Below are 17,731 nucleotides of genomic sequence, written 5' to 3'. Positions count from 1 at the left end.
GCCCCCGAAGTCCAACTACGCCTTCGCTTCCTCCCCCCCACCCCCCCCCCCGCCGCCCGCCCGCCCCGGACCCATCCCAACTAAGTTCCAGGGAAAGCTCCAGCCCAAAGCGCGGCCTGTTCCGGACAACAGGTGGGCAGTGGCGCCGACAGGGCTGGGCCTTTCCAGGCCAGGCCCACTCCACTCCTCCCCGGCCAGGGCCCGGGGGCGCCCGGCTGCGGGACGGGGAGGGGGAGCTCGCTCCCTTACCTCCGCCATATTTGCCGTACTGACGGGTCACATCTCCGCGGCGGCCGCAGCTGGGTCACGGCCAGAACCCGGATGTGAGACTCGGCAACGGGACTCCTGCCGCTGCCGCCTATGCCGCTCCCGCTTCGGCTGCCTTGGCGGGAGCGCGCAGGAGCCGCCCGAGCGCGCCCACCACACCCCACTCCGCCCCCTCGCGGCGCCCGGGCAGGGCTGGACTGGAGGGAAGAGGCCGGAGAGCGCGCGCGGGAATAGGGACGCGCGCGCGCGACCCCGCGGCCAGCCCTCCCCGGGAAGAGCGCGGAGGGGGCGGAGCCAAGGTGGGTGTGGGGGGAGGTAGGCATCTCCACGCTGGGCGCCTTCCCCGCCTCTACGGATCCGCGGTTCTAACTCCGGGAAGGGGCTCTATGGGGCAGAGAAGTCGAGGACAGGCAGCGAACGAGCCACGTCCAGCCCATCGTGGGGAAAAAAATGTTATATTTTACACGTAGGTCGCTTTTGAAGTGCAGCTGCTGGAAAACGGATGTTGGTGTGATGCAACAGCGGCAAGTACTGTGCTTTGAAAGCAGTTATCCCTTGACAAATATTTCTCTCGAGGTTGTTTCCCGACAGGAAATGTAAAATCCCACATCCCTAAATCTTTAGGGAGGTTAAAGCAAAGAGATTAACAAAAGGGAGTGTACTAAACCGGTAGTCGGCCATCCACATTATCTCATTTGCTTTTTCCTCACTCCACTTCTGTGACGCCAGCAGCAACACGAGTTGAATTTTGCAGTAGACGAAGTAAAAAAAAAAGTAAAATACTGAAAAGCTGTTGTTTGATAGCTATAAACAATCTCCTACTTGACTGCATATGGGAGAATCTTATTAGTAACCCCTGAAATGCCTGTCTTTTTAATGTGCTGCCAATTGGCCTTGATGCCCATTCTGTTCACTGCCAAGGCCAACGATTGCAAACACGTTTCACTTCCACTATTAAGACACATACTGGCTAATGCAAAAAAAAAAATGCAAAGGTGGTATTAAAACATGCACTAACATATTTTACTAAATCAAAAGTTAAAAGGTTCTTATTTCAAAAGACTTTTCCCCCCTTAATGTTCGAGTTCCTCTTAATTTTAGTTTCAAAAATGGCTATCAAAATCAACCAGTTAAATATGAGAATCATTCCCTCCAAACAATGTGGTGCCAGTGCTACAATATATTGTACGCAATACAATTTTCTTAAAGTTACTACAACACAACATGAGGGAGGCTGTTAAATTACATGTGTATTCCCTTAAAATTCTAGACTCTATCAAGCAGTTTCTTACTTCCAAAGATTCAACATGAACTTGAAACTCTATGTCCAATAATAATTTGTGCACGAATAAACTGCATTTACAGGAATATGAAGTAGCTGCTAAGTGAAAGGACATTACCTGGTAATTTGACAGGAAAAGAGTCCACAGACAGTCTGTAAACCAATTAAACATAAACATCTGATGCACATTTTCTACTGAAAGAAAAGCAAGGGAAAGAAGAGAAAGGAAAACTTTAGGGTTCCCAAACTACAAACATTTTTTACCATTAACTGTACTGTACAGTTTTCATTTGATTTTTTAGAATATTTATTTTAAAGTGTTTTTCAAGATTCCTTGGGGGAAATAAGTATTTTAGCGTTGGTATATATATATATATTTTATATAGTTTGAGAGTTGAACCCTGTTGATTTATGTTAGACCTTTGGACTTGAAAAAAAAAAACTTTTTAAAATGTCAGTTCCTTTCCAAGTAGTTTTCACATGGATACAATTGATGGAAGTAACTGAAGGAAAGAACAATGGATGCACATGGACCTGAGGTGGGAAAAGATAAAAAGAATAAGAGGCCGAGAGGTAGAAACTCAGGCTTTATACCGTAGGAATAAAGGAGAATTTTCCATTTAAAAAAAAAGTAGATATATGAAATTTAACTGGATACCAAAAGGAAAATGTAAACATGTTGTCAAAATATAAGGAAAAAGAATAACTTGCTTGCTTAAGCCTGTTTATCTTAGATGCTTCAGTTAAACCATCAAAAAAATCTTGATAAAGATTTGAAATCACAGCCCCTTAAACTACGAATGAATTCTGAAATTGTCTGGAAAACTGAGTTCTGACATATTTGAATGGGCATATATCTTATTGATAAATGACTTTTAAGTTTACTAATATTATGCTGCAATTTTACTAATTTTAAATGGCATCATCATTTGGGGAAGAAAGTTTCCTCTACACTTTTCTCCCTTTTTTGGTAAATGCGGGTTTTGTTTTTTTTTTTTTTTTGGTTAGGTTCAGATATTCTAAAGGTACAGGGAAACAATCTCTAATACTGTAAGTAATCAGTTAACACATTATATTTTATTGTAGTGAAATCTTTAAAAATTTCAGAAGCCACCTTAAGGAAATGAAAGTCTTTCTCAAAACTATTGCTTACCCTCTTCAATATCAAACGTGTAAAAATTAACTATTGATTAGTCACAGAATCTTAACGTCAGATGGGATTTTAGAGGTCTTTAGTTAATTCTCTAGCTGTTGAGATGGGAATCCCACATTATGCTTTCTCACTACAAGGCTTTTTAGCCTATGCTTAAACAGCAGCTGTCACTACCTCATGAAGAGGCTGCTTCTTTAAAAAAAGGTCTAATGTCTGGAAAACTCTTCCTTTTATTAAACCAAAATTTACCTCCTTGATACTTCGGTTACCCCTAGTTCTTTAGCACTTTGGATTAATTCAACAGATGTCTTCTTTGTTTGTATTCAAAGGCAAACAGTTAATATTTATACTTGGGTTAATGAAAAAATTCTTCAAAGCCTACTGATACTAGAAAAGCTTGAAAACAGGACATGACAGAGCAAAAGGCATGAGAAAATTCACCATTACCTATGACCCATTAAAAACTATTAGTTTATATTATGAATGTGATATCCAAAATGGTATTTTGTTAGAATTGTGTACTAAAATGTTTAAAGTTAAATTTTAAAAAGGGTAGTTAATTCCAATTTTACATGAGGTTTGTGGCTAATTTAAGAAGTCATAAAGCAAAAAACAGCTATACAAAGCCTGAATAAATGCCTCTTTAGCTCCCATTCCCCACCTAAAGGCCTTCTTATTTTCAGGCAAACTAATTATTTTTACTACATTAAGCTACTCAAAAATGCTATTATATCGAACAACTATTTTTAACCAATTTACTCAACACTCCATTAAAAAGTTATTAAACAATTTTACAGAGGCTGTTGCCCACAGAAAGAGAAAAATCCCTCAGAGTTATCGTTTTGTGGTATCACTGTGACCAAAAGCATTTTAAGGTCACAATTTTTATTTCAAACAGTACCTTAAACTAACCAATAAATAATTCACATATACCTAAGAAATATAACCTTTATTTAGTACCAACACCAGATTCAAATATCATATACACCTCCACTATATAAACATCTGTTATGCAACTCAAAAAGGTACCTCTCAAAATGCACCAAAAAGACACTTGTTAACAATTTAGATTCTGGGGCTATTTGATTGAAACAGGTTAAGTAGAGCACATTCAGAACACTAAAATAAATTCTGCACCTAACAATTTTGAGGGTCCATAAGTCCCTTTCACGATTATTTTTTAAACTATTTCCTAATATTTATTTAAAAATGACAGCTTACATCATATCTTCAGGCTGTGCAGGTTCAAAAAAAAAAAAAAAAAAGCCAATTTGGTTGAAAATACTTAAATACCAAAAAACTTAACCTCTTTGTAAAAATGACATTTTGGAGAAATTGAGAGTTTACTTTTCATTTAGGAGGCAGAATGCAGTCTGCAAAAGCACATTACATTTGGAAGCCCCACATCTATGCAACAATTGCACCATCTTTTTATTTGATTTTTATTACTAATGCCACCCTAAAACACTCAAACAGCCTTTTGGTTCTTCTAGGTACAGTTCCGGTTGGTTTTCTTTTCATAATAATTTTTCATGGAGTTTTATGCAGTGGCCCCATTTTATCAATTATTACAAACTAATATTCTTATATTTCTTACACTTTTGACATGTTATTTTTATCTCACCCAAATGCTGGAAATTATTGGCCCATCAGCAGTTCTCATACACTGGAACATACAAGAAAAGTAATATAATATTATATTACTTGAGGGAGTTTGGCTTTTCCCTCCCTTAATCTCCAAGTGTGCCCCTGCCTACCAGCATCACATCCGTCTTGTCTGCATTGAACCTCAACCAGTTGGTTCTTAACCACGTCCGTAACTCAGCCAGGCACTGGGAGAATCGAGCCACCACACCATCTGGATTAAAGGAAAGAGAGCCTGAGTAGCAACTAGACAGGGACCACAAGCTCATTCACCCTGTTTTACACTTAAAAAGATGGCCAGGAATTAGGGCAAGGATTCTACAATAATTTTAGAAAAACATTAATGGGTCTGGTGTCATGCATTTGTAAGCAACGGTAAAGGAATAAAAGCGACCCGGTACATAAAACCCACTGCTGTGGAGTGGATTCCGACTCACAGCGACTCAAGGGACAGAGTACAACTACCCCATAGGGTTTCCAAGGCTCTGCAACATCTTTCTCTCGCCGAGCGGCTGGTGGGTTCTAACCACGGAACTTTCGGTTAGTAGCCGAGCTCTTAACCACTGCGCCACCAGGGCTCCTTGATCCAATAAAGAGGTCGCTTTATTCCACCCATGACTGAAAAAATAAGGGTTCAATCAACTGCGGGTCATCTTAGCTAAACCGCCTCAAGACCCGCTGATCTTGTAACTGCGTTAGCTTTTGCACAAAATTAAGAGTTTCAGCGTTGAAGGACGCTTTAGGGAAAAAACTGCGGCCCAGAGAGGGGTAGTGACTTGCCCAAGGTCACACAGCAAGCGAGAACCAGAGAGATGAGATAGGCTCCAGGCCAGGAATCTTTCCGCTACAGGCTGGAAGAACAAGGCCAACCAAAGGGGTGGGATAGGAGGGGACATCTGTCCAAAGGGATCCTTCCACGGGCTGGGAGAAGCACGTTCCCTCATTAATAAAGCCCTCTTCGAGTCTGCCTTCCCTCCCTCACTCCCTCCGAAAAGGTTAGGTTCGCCCAGGACCCTGCTCACCAAAGCGGCTGCAGTGCCAGCGAGAGCCTCCCCCACTCTCGGACAAGAACTGGGGGAGATACGGGGGAAAGAGGTGGAGCCACAGGGGGTGGTTAGCTTAGCCCCACCCCTACCGACCGAAATGAGAAAGGGGCGAAAGCGAACGGGGCGAGGCGAACTCACGCCGCAACGGATTCCCAGCGCACCGCAAACGCCAGGGAAGATCCGCGCCGCCGCTGTCGCGAAAGCGAAAAATAGGGCTAGGAGGTAGCCGAAGGCGATAAGGAGCTGCGCATGCGCCATCGGTGGCCGGCGCTGCTCCGGGCAGGGAGGCAACCTAGACGCCTACTCCCGCAGCCCCTCCCCGGAAGTTGAGGGTCTTCCGGGCGGCACTCTGCTGTGGGGGAGGGGAAAGACAGAAAGGGGACCAGGGACACCTCAGGAGCACCTCATCCGAAACAGGAATAGGAAGGAAGAGATGGTTTGTGGAGGCTGCACTTACAGCCGCTGCCGCCGCTGCCGCCGCCACCCTCGCTGCTGCCGCCACCGCCTGAAGAAGCCCCATCCATCCGCCTGCAGTCGGGGAGACTCAGAGCCTGGGAGGGGCCTGGGGCCCGGGCCGCCCGCCTCCTTCCTCTAGTCGTCGTCCGGCGCTTCCTCCTCCTCCACCAACCCTCGGCCCTCCCCTCCGCCTCTGCCCTCCTCCTAGGCATCTTACCGCCAGCCAACCGCGCGGCCGCTTGTTGAGCCAGGGCTCCACCGTCTCCATGACGCCCGGCAAACATTCCATTGACACTGCTCGAGCCGCTAACGCCGGGGTTTGGGGTACAGGGCCACCACAAGCAGCCAGGGAAAGGAGTTGGTCTGCCACTCCCCATTCAGTCGCCAACATGCCCATCTCTCCGCCAGGCAGCCGCAAACAGCCGCCGAGCGTCGGGTTGTAAGTTCCGGCCTCTGGATTTGGAAAGGGGTTATCCTCGAAGCACCCAAGCGGCAATGGTTCCTTTCACAGCCCAGTATAGTCTTCTGGGGTATAGCTGCTCTTGGAGCCCGGTGGCTCAGTGGTTAAGAGCTTGGCTGCTAACCAAAAGGTCGGCAGTTTGAGTCCACCAGCCACTCTTTGGAAACCCTATGGGGCAGTTCTCTATCCTATAGGGTCACCATGAGTCAGAATCAACTCATCGGCAACGAGTTTATAGCTGTTCTTGCTCTATTAAGAGAGACGTGTTTTGTTTAGAACCAGCCTTTCTCTCAGCGCTTTTAATTTCGGTCTGCAGTCTTTCAAGCTTGGTACCTTCATGCTATGCCCATATGCTCAGGTCTCTCAGATTCTGTGAGCCTCTGAACCAAACATTATGCTCTTTAGTGCAGGTTTTTTTTTTTTTTTATCTTATATCACCTTGCCCTGAAACTTCATCCTGTTTACAACTTTTGCTGTGCTTGCAACAGCAATGCGGATTTGTAACACTTATGTCCCTTCGTACTGTCCTACAATTCCTCTATAGTTCCCTAGTTCATTCACCCTCCCACACTTCCAGATCACTTACGTTCTCTCTTCTCAAACTGTGAGCATCTTATTACCTTTCCAGTACCCTCCCACTTCAGCTATTCTTTCTTCAGAACTTCTTGAAGTTTTCTTTCTTTCCATTCTCTCTTGAATATTCTATTCGTTTTTTTTGTGCATCCTACCACTCCATCAAAACAGTTTTTGTGAAGGGCAGCAGTAACCGTCCCGTCAAATGCATTGCCCATTTATCAATTGTTTGTAACTGACCCATCAGTAGATTTGATTGAGTTTATTACTACTTAGCGTTTTGAAACACTTCATTTGGTTTATGGGACACCAACCACTCTTCTTTAGTTCTCACCTTACTTTTTAACTACCTGTTATTCCTTTTCAAAATACTTGCTTCCTCCTCATCTCTCCCACATCTAAAATATTTAAGTATCTTTGGGATCAGTCCTTAAACCTCTTCTCTTCGTTGTTTTATTATACCTTTAAAAATCACCTATATACTGACGGCTCACAGGTTTACATCCCTAGCTAGAACCTCTCCCAAGAGAACACTTTTACCAAAAACAAAACTAAGAGCAAAATCAAACTGACATCTGCACTTAGAAGTTAATTGGCATCTCAAAACTCATACCCAACACTGAACTCATTTCTTCTCCAACCTACTGTGCAGTGTTTCCCATCTTGGTAAATGGCAAATTCCACTCTTCCAGTTGTTGTTAGGTGCCATCAAATTATTCTGGACTCATAGCAACCCTACGTACAACAAAATGAAACACTGCCCAGTCCTGCACCATCCTAACAATCGCTATGTTCAAATTCATTGTTGCAGGCGCTGTGTCAATCCATGATGTTCAGGGTCTTCCTCTTTTTCATTGACCCTCTGCCAAACATGATGTCCTTCTCCTGGGAATGGTCCCTCCTGATAACATGTTCAGAGTATGTGAGACGAAGTCTCTCTGTCCTGGACTAACTCTTCCTGTTACTCAAGTAAAAATCCTTGGAGTAACCCTTCTCTCTTATAGCCCACTACGTCAGCAAATTCTATCAGTTCTACAAACACCATCAGCATAATATTAGTGTGGCTCTTCTGTCCAAAACTCTCCTCTAGTTTTCCCATTTCACTCAGAGTACCAGTTCACATCCTTACAAGGCCCCACAGAATCTGATCTTGGATGCTTCCACTTGGCTAATTACTCTCCGTAGTGTTCCTCACATCAGACTCACTATATTCCCACTCCAGGACTGGCACATTTGCTGTTCTGTTTGTAATATTGTGTCCCCAGATAATCTGTGACTTACCAATTTCCTTCAGTTGTTACTTTATCAGAGTCCCTCAGACCACCTACGTAAAATAATTATGCTTCCTCCTTCCAGCACTTCCAATCTTCCAACTTTGTTTTACTTTTCTCCTTGAAACTTGTCCCTACCTGATATGTAACTGTTTGTTAATCTGTCTTCACGCAAGGAATGGTACTCCATGAGGGCAGAGGCTTTTGTTTTGTTCACTGTTAGATTCCTTTTTATTTCCTAGAATGAAGAAGGCACTCAGAAAATATTTGTTGACTGATAGAAGGAATGTGTATGGTTACTACTCATCTTGCCTGGTTTTTGTTTTCATTTTTAGGTATGGAAATCTCAAAATTAAGTTGATTCATGTACATTAAAAATTCTTATAACTCTCATAATAGATGAAAGAACGTTAGAAAAAAATCCCTTGGGAATTTCCTTAAATAATGACAAATTCATAGCAAATTAATTATTGAAAAAAGATTGAGCAGGAGATGGGAAGTAGTATAGCCTTTACTTTTTGAGGCAGACATCTATTTAAAACAAAAGCTTTACAGACACTAAAGTTTATAGCCTTTTGGTTTGACCTAATAAGTTATTTTTCTTCTCCTTTTAGGATTTAATACTGATCTTAGAAAGGATCTCATGAAACATGTATTTATCAATTTTCCACTTTCTCACTCCAATTTTTCTTGTATTGGATCCTTCCTGTTAATTTAACAATAGTGAACAAGTCTCCCACTGTAGTAAAAATAACCACTGATTCTTTCTTCAGCCTACTTATTCCATATCTCTGCCCAGTTTCTATATTCTACTTCTATATGTGTTTACTCTTTAACCCTTGCAGTCTACTTTCTCCACTGGTGTACAGAAACTACTCAAAGGTCAATAAGGAGTAACCTAAAAGTTTCTAAAGTCAGTGGGCTTTCTTACTGTTCTATCCTGATTATCCCTTCAAGATTTCCTTAATGCTGAACTTGACTGGTTTACTTGTTATTAGTCTAAATACCTCTTTTCCAATTCTGCCTCCATGTTCTTTCTTTGGCTCTATTTCCATCTCTTGGTATCTTTAGGGTTTTATATTGGAATGCAGTTCATTTATTACCACATCCATGGAAAAATGATCAAATCTGAATCTTTAGCTCTCACTTTTTCCCCTCAAATCCAGTTTACTCCTACACTTTCAACTGCTGCCAGACAGCTCCACCAGGTTATCACTCTGCTGTCTAAAATTGAACATGTCTAAAATTAAATTGCTTATTGTGTTTTAGAAGTAGAGACTAATTTAATCATCTCCCTAACTCAATGAAGCAGGTACTATAACCTCAGTTTACAGGTAAGGAAAGAAACAGATTAAAAAACTTGCCCAAGAACACACAGCCTGTGAATTACTAGATAAACCTCGGCATGTAAATCGACATCTTTCAGTTTAAGTTTCATCACTTGTAAAATATGGCTATTAAATATCTCACATTTTGTAAGGATTGAATTAGAAAACGTAAGTATAATTTCTTTGAAAGTTAAATTTTAAGTGGCTTTGTTATCAGTTACCAGGTCCTATCAATTCTATATTCACTATATCTTGCATTTATTTCAACATTCGCCACACTAGCTTAGGCCTTGATTACTTTTCACCTGGCCTATTCCCATAGCATCTTAACTAATGGACTTCTTATTTCTAATCTGTCCAGTCTAGCTAAATCTTTCTGAAGCATAGTTTTGGTCACTTTACCCTTCTGCTCAAAAACCTTCAAAGGTACTCTTTTGCTTATAAATTCCAAAGTCTCAGCCTGGCATAAAAGAACTTTATTTTTTCAAAGCTTAACTTTGTTTTCCTTCATGTATCTAAATGAATCATTGGGAATTCCCTGTACATACCACATGCTTTTCTATCTTCATTGTTCACAGTGTTCTTTGTTCAGGATGTATTTCCTATCCTGCCCCAAAACTCATGCGCACGCTTGTCTCTACCTGCTCCAGACATGTACACGTATACCCACCATGCTTACGCCATGTTCACACTTCTTTCAAAATCAACCTATCACTCGAGGTCTAACTTAGCTATCCCCTTCATGATTTCTCTCCTCACTTCTCTGGCTAAAAATAATCTTTACCATAATTTTCATTTCATGTTATGTGCTTCTCTTTTGAGGCAAATGCACTTTTGTACTTGTATAATAGTCATATACATATTTTATCTCTATTATTAGATTATAAGCTCTGTAGGGCCCGTATCTAACTCACATTGTATCCCTGCCGGCAGTAACACAGAGCCTTATGTACAAATAAGACATCCAGGAGAGAGAGGACAGTGGTTTGTACCAGGATGGTGGCAATGAAAGTGGTGACAAATGATTGGATTCTGGATATATTTTGAAGTTTTTTGGCCTGAGCAATTGGAATAATAGAGTTGCCATTAACAAAAATGAGGAAGAGGAGTAGTATTATTGGACAGGGTGAGGGTGGGGTGGTAATGGTTGTGGTGGGGATTGATGTCAAGAGCTCAGTTTTGGACATGAGAACTTGAGTTGGAGATGTCAAACAGGCAGGTGGATATATGGGTCTAGGGTTTAGAGGAGAGGTCCAGTCAGAGAGGTATATTTGGAAGTCATTATATAGATGGAATTTAAATGATGGCATTGGATAAGTTCACCTAGGCTATGAGTGTAGATGGAAAAGAAGAGAGGTCTGAGGATGAGCCCTGTGACAGCCCAACCTTGAGAGTCTGGACATGAACTATCAAGAGACTCAGAGGAAGTAACCAGAAAAAATAGGAAAACCAGATAATTGAGGAGTCTTGCAATCCAAGTTAAAAAAAAAAAAAAATCAAGGAGAGACAAATGAACAGCTGGGTCAAATGCTGCTAAGTAAGATGGAAACAGTGAAATAAATTAATATTGTGGAGGTGAATGATGACCTTGGTAAGAGCCCTTTTAGTGGGATGATAAAGTCAAACCCTTGATTGGAGTAGATTCAAGAGAGAATAGAAAAAGAGAGATTGAAAACTATGAATATAGACTTTTTTTTCCCAAGGAGGTGCTGTAATTAAAGATTTTGGATGGTAGCTGTAGGAATAAATGGAGTCAAGAGAAGCTTTTTGTTTGTTTAAGATGGGAGAAAGAAAAGCATGTTTATATGCTGAAGGAAATGATCTAGTAGAAAGAGAAAAACTGATGATGCAGGAGAGAGAATTGCTAGAGTAATGTCCTTGAATGGGGAAAAAGGGATATGGTACCTGTGTAGAGGGATTGACCTAAGCTAGAGTCATAGCTAATTCATTCGTAGGAACACGAGAGGCATAGACAATACAGCATAGATGCAAGCAGGTGCATATATATGACAGTGGGAGTATGTGGATGTTAACGGGTTGCTTCAGTTTCATGTTTAATCAGCTGAAAGTAAAGATAGGAGGGGAGGTATTGATATTTGAGGAGAGAGAGTATGAAATTACAGCCTTAGTGTAGTAGAAAATGAACCAAGAAAACATAGTATGATTGCTGGCATATTAAGGACCCACTTTAAGTTAATGATCCATAATTTAAAGTGAGACCAGTTATGGTTGAGTGTTTTTTCTCCAGCTTTGTTTAGTTGCACAGGTGCAGGCTCAAGGTTAAAGGAAAACTGGGAGTAACTAAGATTTTGGTTTTGCCCGTAAGTACAGTGAATTAAGATAAGGGCGAGTGAGGTAAGGGTGTAAGTAAGCAGTGATTATAATAATTAACCTTAAACTCAATAGGGAAGAGATGGCATGAGAGGGATGAATAAGGGAGTAAAACAGTGATGAGTCAAGGGATCGAAGGGCATTAAAGGATGGTTGAAGGGGTATAAGAGCACATATGAGCCAGAAAAGTAGAAAGTGAAGATTAACTTTGCTGAGGATAAGGTCAAGTATATGACCATGGGAGTAAGTGGCTGAAATAAAGAGAGGAGGACAAATCATTTATGTGAGAAGAGTTCAAGAAGGTAAGAGATAACAGTAGTAGGATTACCTTCGTAGAGTCCTTGAGCTGCACAAACTGTTAAGTGCTCAACTACTAACCAAAAGGTTGGCAGTTCAAACTGACCCAGAGGCACCTCAGAAGACAGGCCTAGTAATGTGTTCCCAAAAGGTCACAACCTTGAAAACTTTATGGAGAAGTTCTACTTTGGAAACATGGGGTCACCATGAGTCAGAATTGACTTGACAGCAACTAGCAAAAACATCATCTATTCTGAAATACAGTGCTGTCAGTGATAGGATAATTTCTGTACTTCTACAAGGAAATGCAGTTAATATGACTGTTATTCAAATGCATGCACCAGCCACAATACCAAAAATGAAGAAATTGAAGATTTTTACCAACTTCAGTATGAAATTTATCAAACATGTAATCAAGATGCATTGATTATTACTAATGATTGGAATGTAAAAGTTGGAAAAAAAGAAAAAGGATTGGTAGTTAGAAAATATGGCCTTGGAGATAGAACCCACGAAGGAGATCACATGATAAAATTTTTCAAGACCAATGACTTATTCATTGGAAATACCTTTTTTCAACAACATAAATGGTAACTGTACACGTGGACCTTGCAAGATGGAATACACAGGAATCAAATCGACTGCATCTGTAGAAAGATATAATGGAGAAGCTCAATATCAGTCAGGACAAGGCCAGGGGTCGACTGCAGATCAGACCATCAGTTGCTCATATGCAAGTATATTGCAGGATTCTGTGGGCAAAATATTGAATGTTTTAGAAAGCATCAAGAGAAAATGGAAGGAATACATTGAGTTACTGTACCAAAAAGAACTGGTTGATGTTCAACCATTTCAGGAGGTAGCATATGGTTAGGAACCCATGGTATTGAAGAAAGAAGCCCAATGTTCACTAAAGGCATGGTAAAAAAAAAAACTATAGTGCAGGAATGGACAAAATACCAATTAAGATGTTTCAACAGATGCATGCACATTTGGAAGCTCTTGCTCATCTATGCCAAGAAATTTAGAAGACAGCTACCTGGCCAGCCAGCTGGAAGAGATACATGTTTATGCCCATTTTAAAGAAAGGTGATCCAACAGAATGCAGAAATTGCTGAAGATAACTCAAAAATGGTTGAAGCAGTACATTGACAGGGAACTGCCAGAAATTCAAGCCGGATTCAGAAGAGGATCTGGAATGAGGGATATCATTGCTGATGTCAGAAGGATCTTGGATTTAAACAGAGAATGCCAGAAAGATGTTTACCTGTGTTTTATTGACTACACAAAGGCATTTGCCCTTGTGAATCAACAAATTACGGATAACACTGCAAAGAATTGGAATTCCAGAACTCTTAATTGTGCTCATGCAGAATCTGTACATAGACCAAGAGGCAGTCATTCGATCAGTACAAGGGGATACTGTGTGGTTTAAAATCAGAAAAGGTGTGTGTCAGGGTTGTACCCTTTCACCATAACTTACTCAATCTGTATGCTGAGCAAAGAACCTGAGAAACTGGGCTAGATGAAGAACAGGGCATCAGGATTGGAGGAAGACTCATTAACAGCCTGCCATGTGCAGATGACACAAGCCTTGCTTGCTGGAAGTGAAGAGGACTTGAAGCGCTTACCGATGAAGATCAAAGACTTCAGCCTTCAGTGTGGATTACATCTCCACAAAAAGAAAAAAAAAAATTCTCAGTACTGGACCAATAAGCAACATCATGATAAACGGAGAAAAGATCAAAGTTGTCAAGGATTTCATTTAACTTGGATCTCAGTCAGCACTCGTGGAAGCAGCAGTCAAGAAATCAAAGGATTGCATTGTGTAAAATCTGCTGCAAAAGACCTTTTTCAAGTATTGAAAAGTAAAGATGTCATTTTGAGAACTAAGCTGCACCTGACCCAAGCCATGGTATTTTCAGGCGCTTCATATGCATGTGAAAGCTGGACAACAAATAAGACTGAAGAATTGATGCCTTTGAATTGTGGCATTGATGAAAAACCCCAAACCAAAGCCAGTGCCTTCGAGTCGATTCCGACTCATAGCGACCCAATAGGACAGAATAGAACTGCCCCATAGAGTTTCCAAGGAGTGCCTGGCGGATTCGAACTGCCAACCCTTTGGTTAGCAGCCGTAGCACTTAACCACTACGCCACCAGGTGTTGATGAAGAATACTGAATATACTAGGAACTGCCAAAAAAAAGAACAAATATGTCTTGGACGAAGGACAGCAAGAATGCTCTTTAGAAGCGAGGACAGCAAGACTTCGTCTCATGTACCTTGGACATGTTATCAGAAGGGACAGTCCCTGGAGAATGCTTGGTAAAGTAGAGGGTCAGCAAAAAAGAGGAAGACCCTCAGTGAGATGCATTGACACAGTAGCTACAACAATGGGCTCAAACATAGCAACAATTGTGAGGATGGCATAGGACTGGGCAGTGTTTCATTCTGTTGTATATAGGGTCCCTATGAGTCAGAACTGACTCGACAGTAGCGGACATCCACAACTTTCACGGATATTGAAATACCCAAGAATTATGCCAGGAGTAGTATTGGAGAGGGGGCCGGTGATTCAGGACATAAACTCTTTTGGAGATGGGAGGAGAGAAGTGGTGATAAAGGTAGGCTGCCATAAGGATGTGAAATATAAGTAGTCATTTGAAACCATAGTGTCTTAGTTATCTAGTGCTGCTATAACAGAAACACAAGTGAATGGCTTTTTTTTTTAGTTTTTATTGTGCTTTAAGTGAAAGTTTACAAATCAAGTCAGTTTCTCACACAAAAACTTATATACACCTTGCTACATACTCCTAGTTACTCTCCCCCTAATGAGACAGCCCGCTTCCTGCCTCCACTGTCTCTTTTCATGTCTATGCCACCAGTTTCTAACCTCCCTTCCCTCTCATCTCCCCTCCAGACAGGAAATGCCAGCATAGTGTCAAGTGTGCACCTAATCCAAGAAGCTCTCTCCTCACCAGCATTCCTCTCCATCCCCTTGTCCAGTCAAATCCCTGTCTGAAGAGTTGGCTTTGGGAATGGTTCCTGTCCTGGGCTAACAGAAGATCTGGGGGCCATGACCACCGGGGTCCTTCTAGTCTCAGTCAGACCATTAAGTGTGGTACAAGTGGATGGCTTTAACAAAAAGAAGTTTATTTCTTCGCAGTAAAGTAGGCTAAAAGTCTAAATTCAGGGCACCAGCTCCAGGGGAAGGTTTTCTCTGTTGGCTTTTTCATCAGTCTTCCCCCAGAACAGGAGCTTCTCCACACAGGGACCCTGGGTCCAAAGGATGGGCTCTGCTCCCTGCACTGCTTTCTTGGTCATATGAGGTCCCTCCCTCTCTGCTTGCTTCCCTTTTCTTTTATCTCTTGTGAGATAAAAGGTGGTGCAGGCCACACTGCAGGGAAACTCCCTTTACATTGGATCAGGGATGTGACCTTAGTAAGGGTGTTACAATGCTGCCCTAATCCTCTTCAATATAAAATTACAATCACAAAATTGAGGACAACTACACAATACTGGGAATCACGGCCCAGCCAAATTGATACACACGTTTTTTCGGGAGTTAAGTCAATCCATAACACGTGGGTTTTGCTAAATTTATTCAGGGAGAATGTATATAGTGACAAAAGCAAATAGCTGAGTTTCAAAGCTAAGTGCAATTTGAAAGAGGAACCTAATAAAGGACCAACAGAATGGGAGGGTTAGGTTTTGTAGGGACAGAAGGCTAAAAGGTCGATGCGAAAGAGAGTAATGGTAAAATAAGAGAGTTGAAAGTAATGATTCAAATGATGAATTGTAGATAAAGAAAAGAAACCAAAAAGGTACTGATTAATTGGTCAGGGGATTGGAGGTCTCAAGGAGGGTGAAAAATTAGAGACAGTGGTATCACAGAAACCAAGTTGGGAAGTTAAGAGGGGATTGTCAACAGTGTCAGATGCTACGATGTAAGATAAGTACTGAAAAGTGTCCCTTAAACTGGACAATTGGAGGGCTAGGTGATTTTAATAACAGTAGGTTCTATGCTGTAAGAGAGGATCGTGAAACTATATTGTAGTGGATATGGAGCAAATAGGAGGAGTAAAGAAGTAGGCAGTATTATTGACTAATATTCTCAGAAGTTGGACTATGAAAGGAAGGGGGGATACAGTAATACCAATGAAGACATAGCTAAAGGAAACGTTTTTGTTGAGAGAATTGACTGGAACATCATTATATGCTCAAAAGGAAAAGACAAAAGGAAATATAGGAGAGGAGACAAAATTATGGAGAAGAGTCCCTAAGAAAGTGGTAAGACAGGTTTCAGAGTACAGAAAGATTAGTCTTAGATAAGATGGGCAACTCTTCCAGTGAGAGTGGAAGAAAGAGCTAAGGATGGATTTAGATGAATTTGTAGGAGGTGGAGGAGGAATTTAAAGACAGTGGAGAAATAATTTAAAGGATTTTTTACCTGACTGATGCTTTTTACTTTCTTAGCGACATTGAGGGTGAAGTCATTTAGAGACTGAAGGAAGGAGGATAGGTTAGGGCATTTTAAAATTATGTAAACTTGGAATAGTGCACAAATGGAATCCACTTATTTATTTTTAAACTATTTAGTGTCTGTAATAGTAGGCACTGTCCTGGGTACTAGGGATACAGGAGTGAACAAGACACTAGTAGAGGAGCGGACAAGTACAAATAAAATATCAGGTAGTCATAAGTACTGTGAAGAAAAACTTATGAAAAGCGGTTGATTTTTGTCATTTAAAAATATTTTATTCTTAAGTCTGATTTTTTTGTGATTTGAAAATTAAAAGAATTGTTTAAAATGTTTTCTTTTAAAGTATCTATTTTTATCATGTGAAGGAAGATCATCCTCATTTTCTAGAAATCTACAGTACAATCATTGTACTAAAGTAAATAGAATTTACAGGTTAAATCCAAAAGTGAAATCACATTTCTTCTTAATATAAATCTTTTCATTTTAACTTACATTAAAATTGATTGTGTAATTTGTTGATATTCTTTCCTAGGCTTTATTAATCAAGTTTAAATCTGCATGTGTAACTGCATTCTACACTCATTTGTGCTTAGTATGTGCCAGGTTGTCGCTGGGTTTTTGTTTTGCATATGTGCCAGGTATTTTCTAACCATAAGACATACATTAATTCATTTAATCCTTTCAATACCTATTAGTTAGGTACTATTGTTGTTGTTCTTGTTAGATGCCATCGAGTCGGTTCTTACTCATAGCAAGCCTGTGTACAACAGAACAAACCACTGCCCAGTCCTGCATGATTCTCATAATCATTGTTATGCCAGAGTCACTTGTTGCAGCCACTGTGTCAATCCATCGCATTGAGGGTCTTCCTCTCTTTCACTGACCCTCCACTTTACCAAGCATGATGTCCTTCTCCAAGGACTGGTCCCTCCTGATAATATTTCCAAAGTCTTGCCGTCCTTGCCTCTAAGGAGCATTCTGGCTGCACTTCTTCCAAGACAGATTTGTTTATTCTTTTGGCAGTGTGTAGTATGTTCAATATTCTCTGCCAACACCATAATTCAGAGCCATCAATTCTTCTTCATCCTTCCTTATCCATTGTCCAGCTTTTGCATGCATATGAGGTGACTGCAAATAC

At 41.1% G+C, this 17,731-nt stretch overlaps 2 protein-coding genes across 13 annotated transcripts in view; one reads left to right on the top strand and one right to left on the bottom strand.

The window, feature by feature from the left end:
- The window catches only part of MIER1 (MIER1 transcriptional regulator), a 71,705-nt gene extending 65,743 nt beyond the window's left edge, over positions 1–5,962 (bottom strand). The window contains exons 1-4 of one of the 12 annotated variants that reach the window (XM_023549489.2): positions 5,850–5,962; positions 4,460–4,560; positions 4,327–4,368; positions 1,668–1,741 (exon numbers count right to left, since the gene is read on the bottom strand). In XM_023549489.2, the coding sequence (XP_023405257.1) occupies positions 1,668–1,741; positions 4,327–4,368; positions 4,460–4,560; positions 5,850–5,916 (284 nt within the window). In that variant the 5' untranslated portion in view covers positions 5,917–5,962. Of the gene's footprint in view, positions 1–249; positions 399–1,667; positions 1,745–4,326; positions 4,369–4,459; positions 4,561–5,368; positions 5,480–5,849 lie in introns of those variants that run through there. The other 11 variants (XM_023549490.2, XM_023549494.2, XM_023549491.2 and 8 more) reach the window with 11 other exon arrangements.
- The window catches only part of DNAI4 (dynein axonemal intermediate chain 4), a 108,452-nt gene continuing 96,682 nt past the window's right edge, over positions 5,962–17,731 (top strand). Inside the window, exon 1 of the mRNA XM_003411142.3 lies at positions 5,962–6,287. Within this exon, the coding sequence (XP_003411190.2) occupies positions 6,115–6,287 (173 nt within the window). The 5' untranslated portion in view covers positions 5,962–6,114. The remainder of the gene's footprint in view (positions 6,288–17,731) is intronic.

This window comes from Loxodonta africana, chromosome 3 (assembly GCF_030014295.1).
Source record: "Loxodonta africana isolate mLoxAfr1 chromosome 3, mLoxAfr1.hap2, whole genome shotgun sequence".
In the NCBI taxonomy this organism is placed as follows: Eukaryota; Metazoa; Chordata; class Mammalia; order Proboscidea; family Elephantidae; genus Loxodonta; species Loxodonta africana.
The sequence above is the reverse complement of the archived record's forward strand: the minus strand, read 5'-3'. Positions and strand labels throughout refer to the sequence as shown.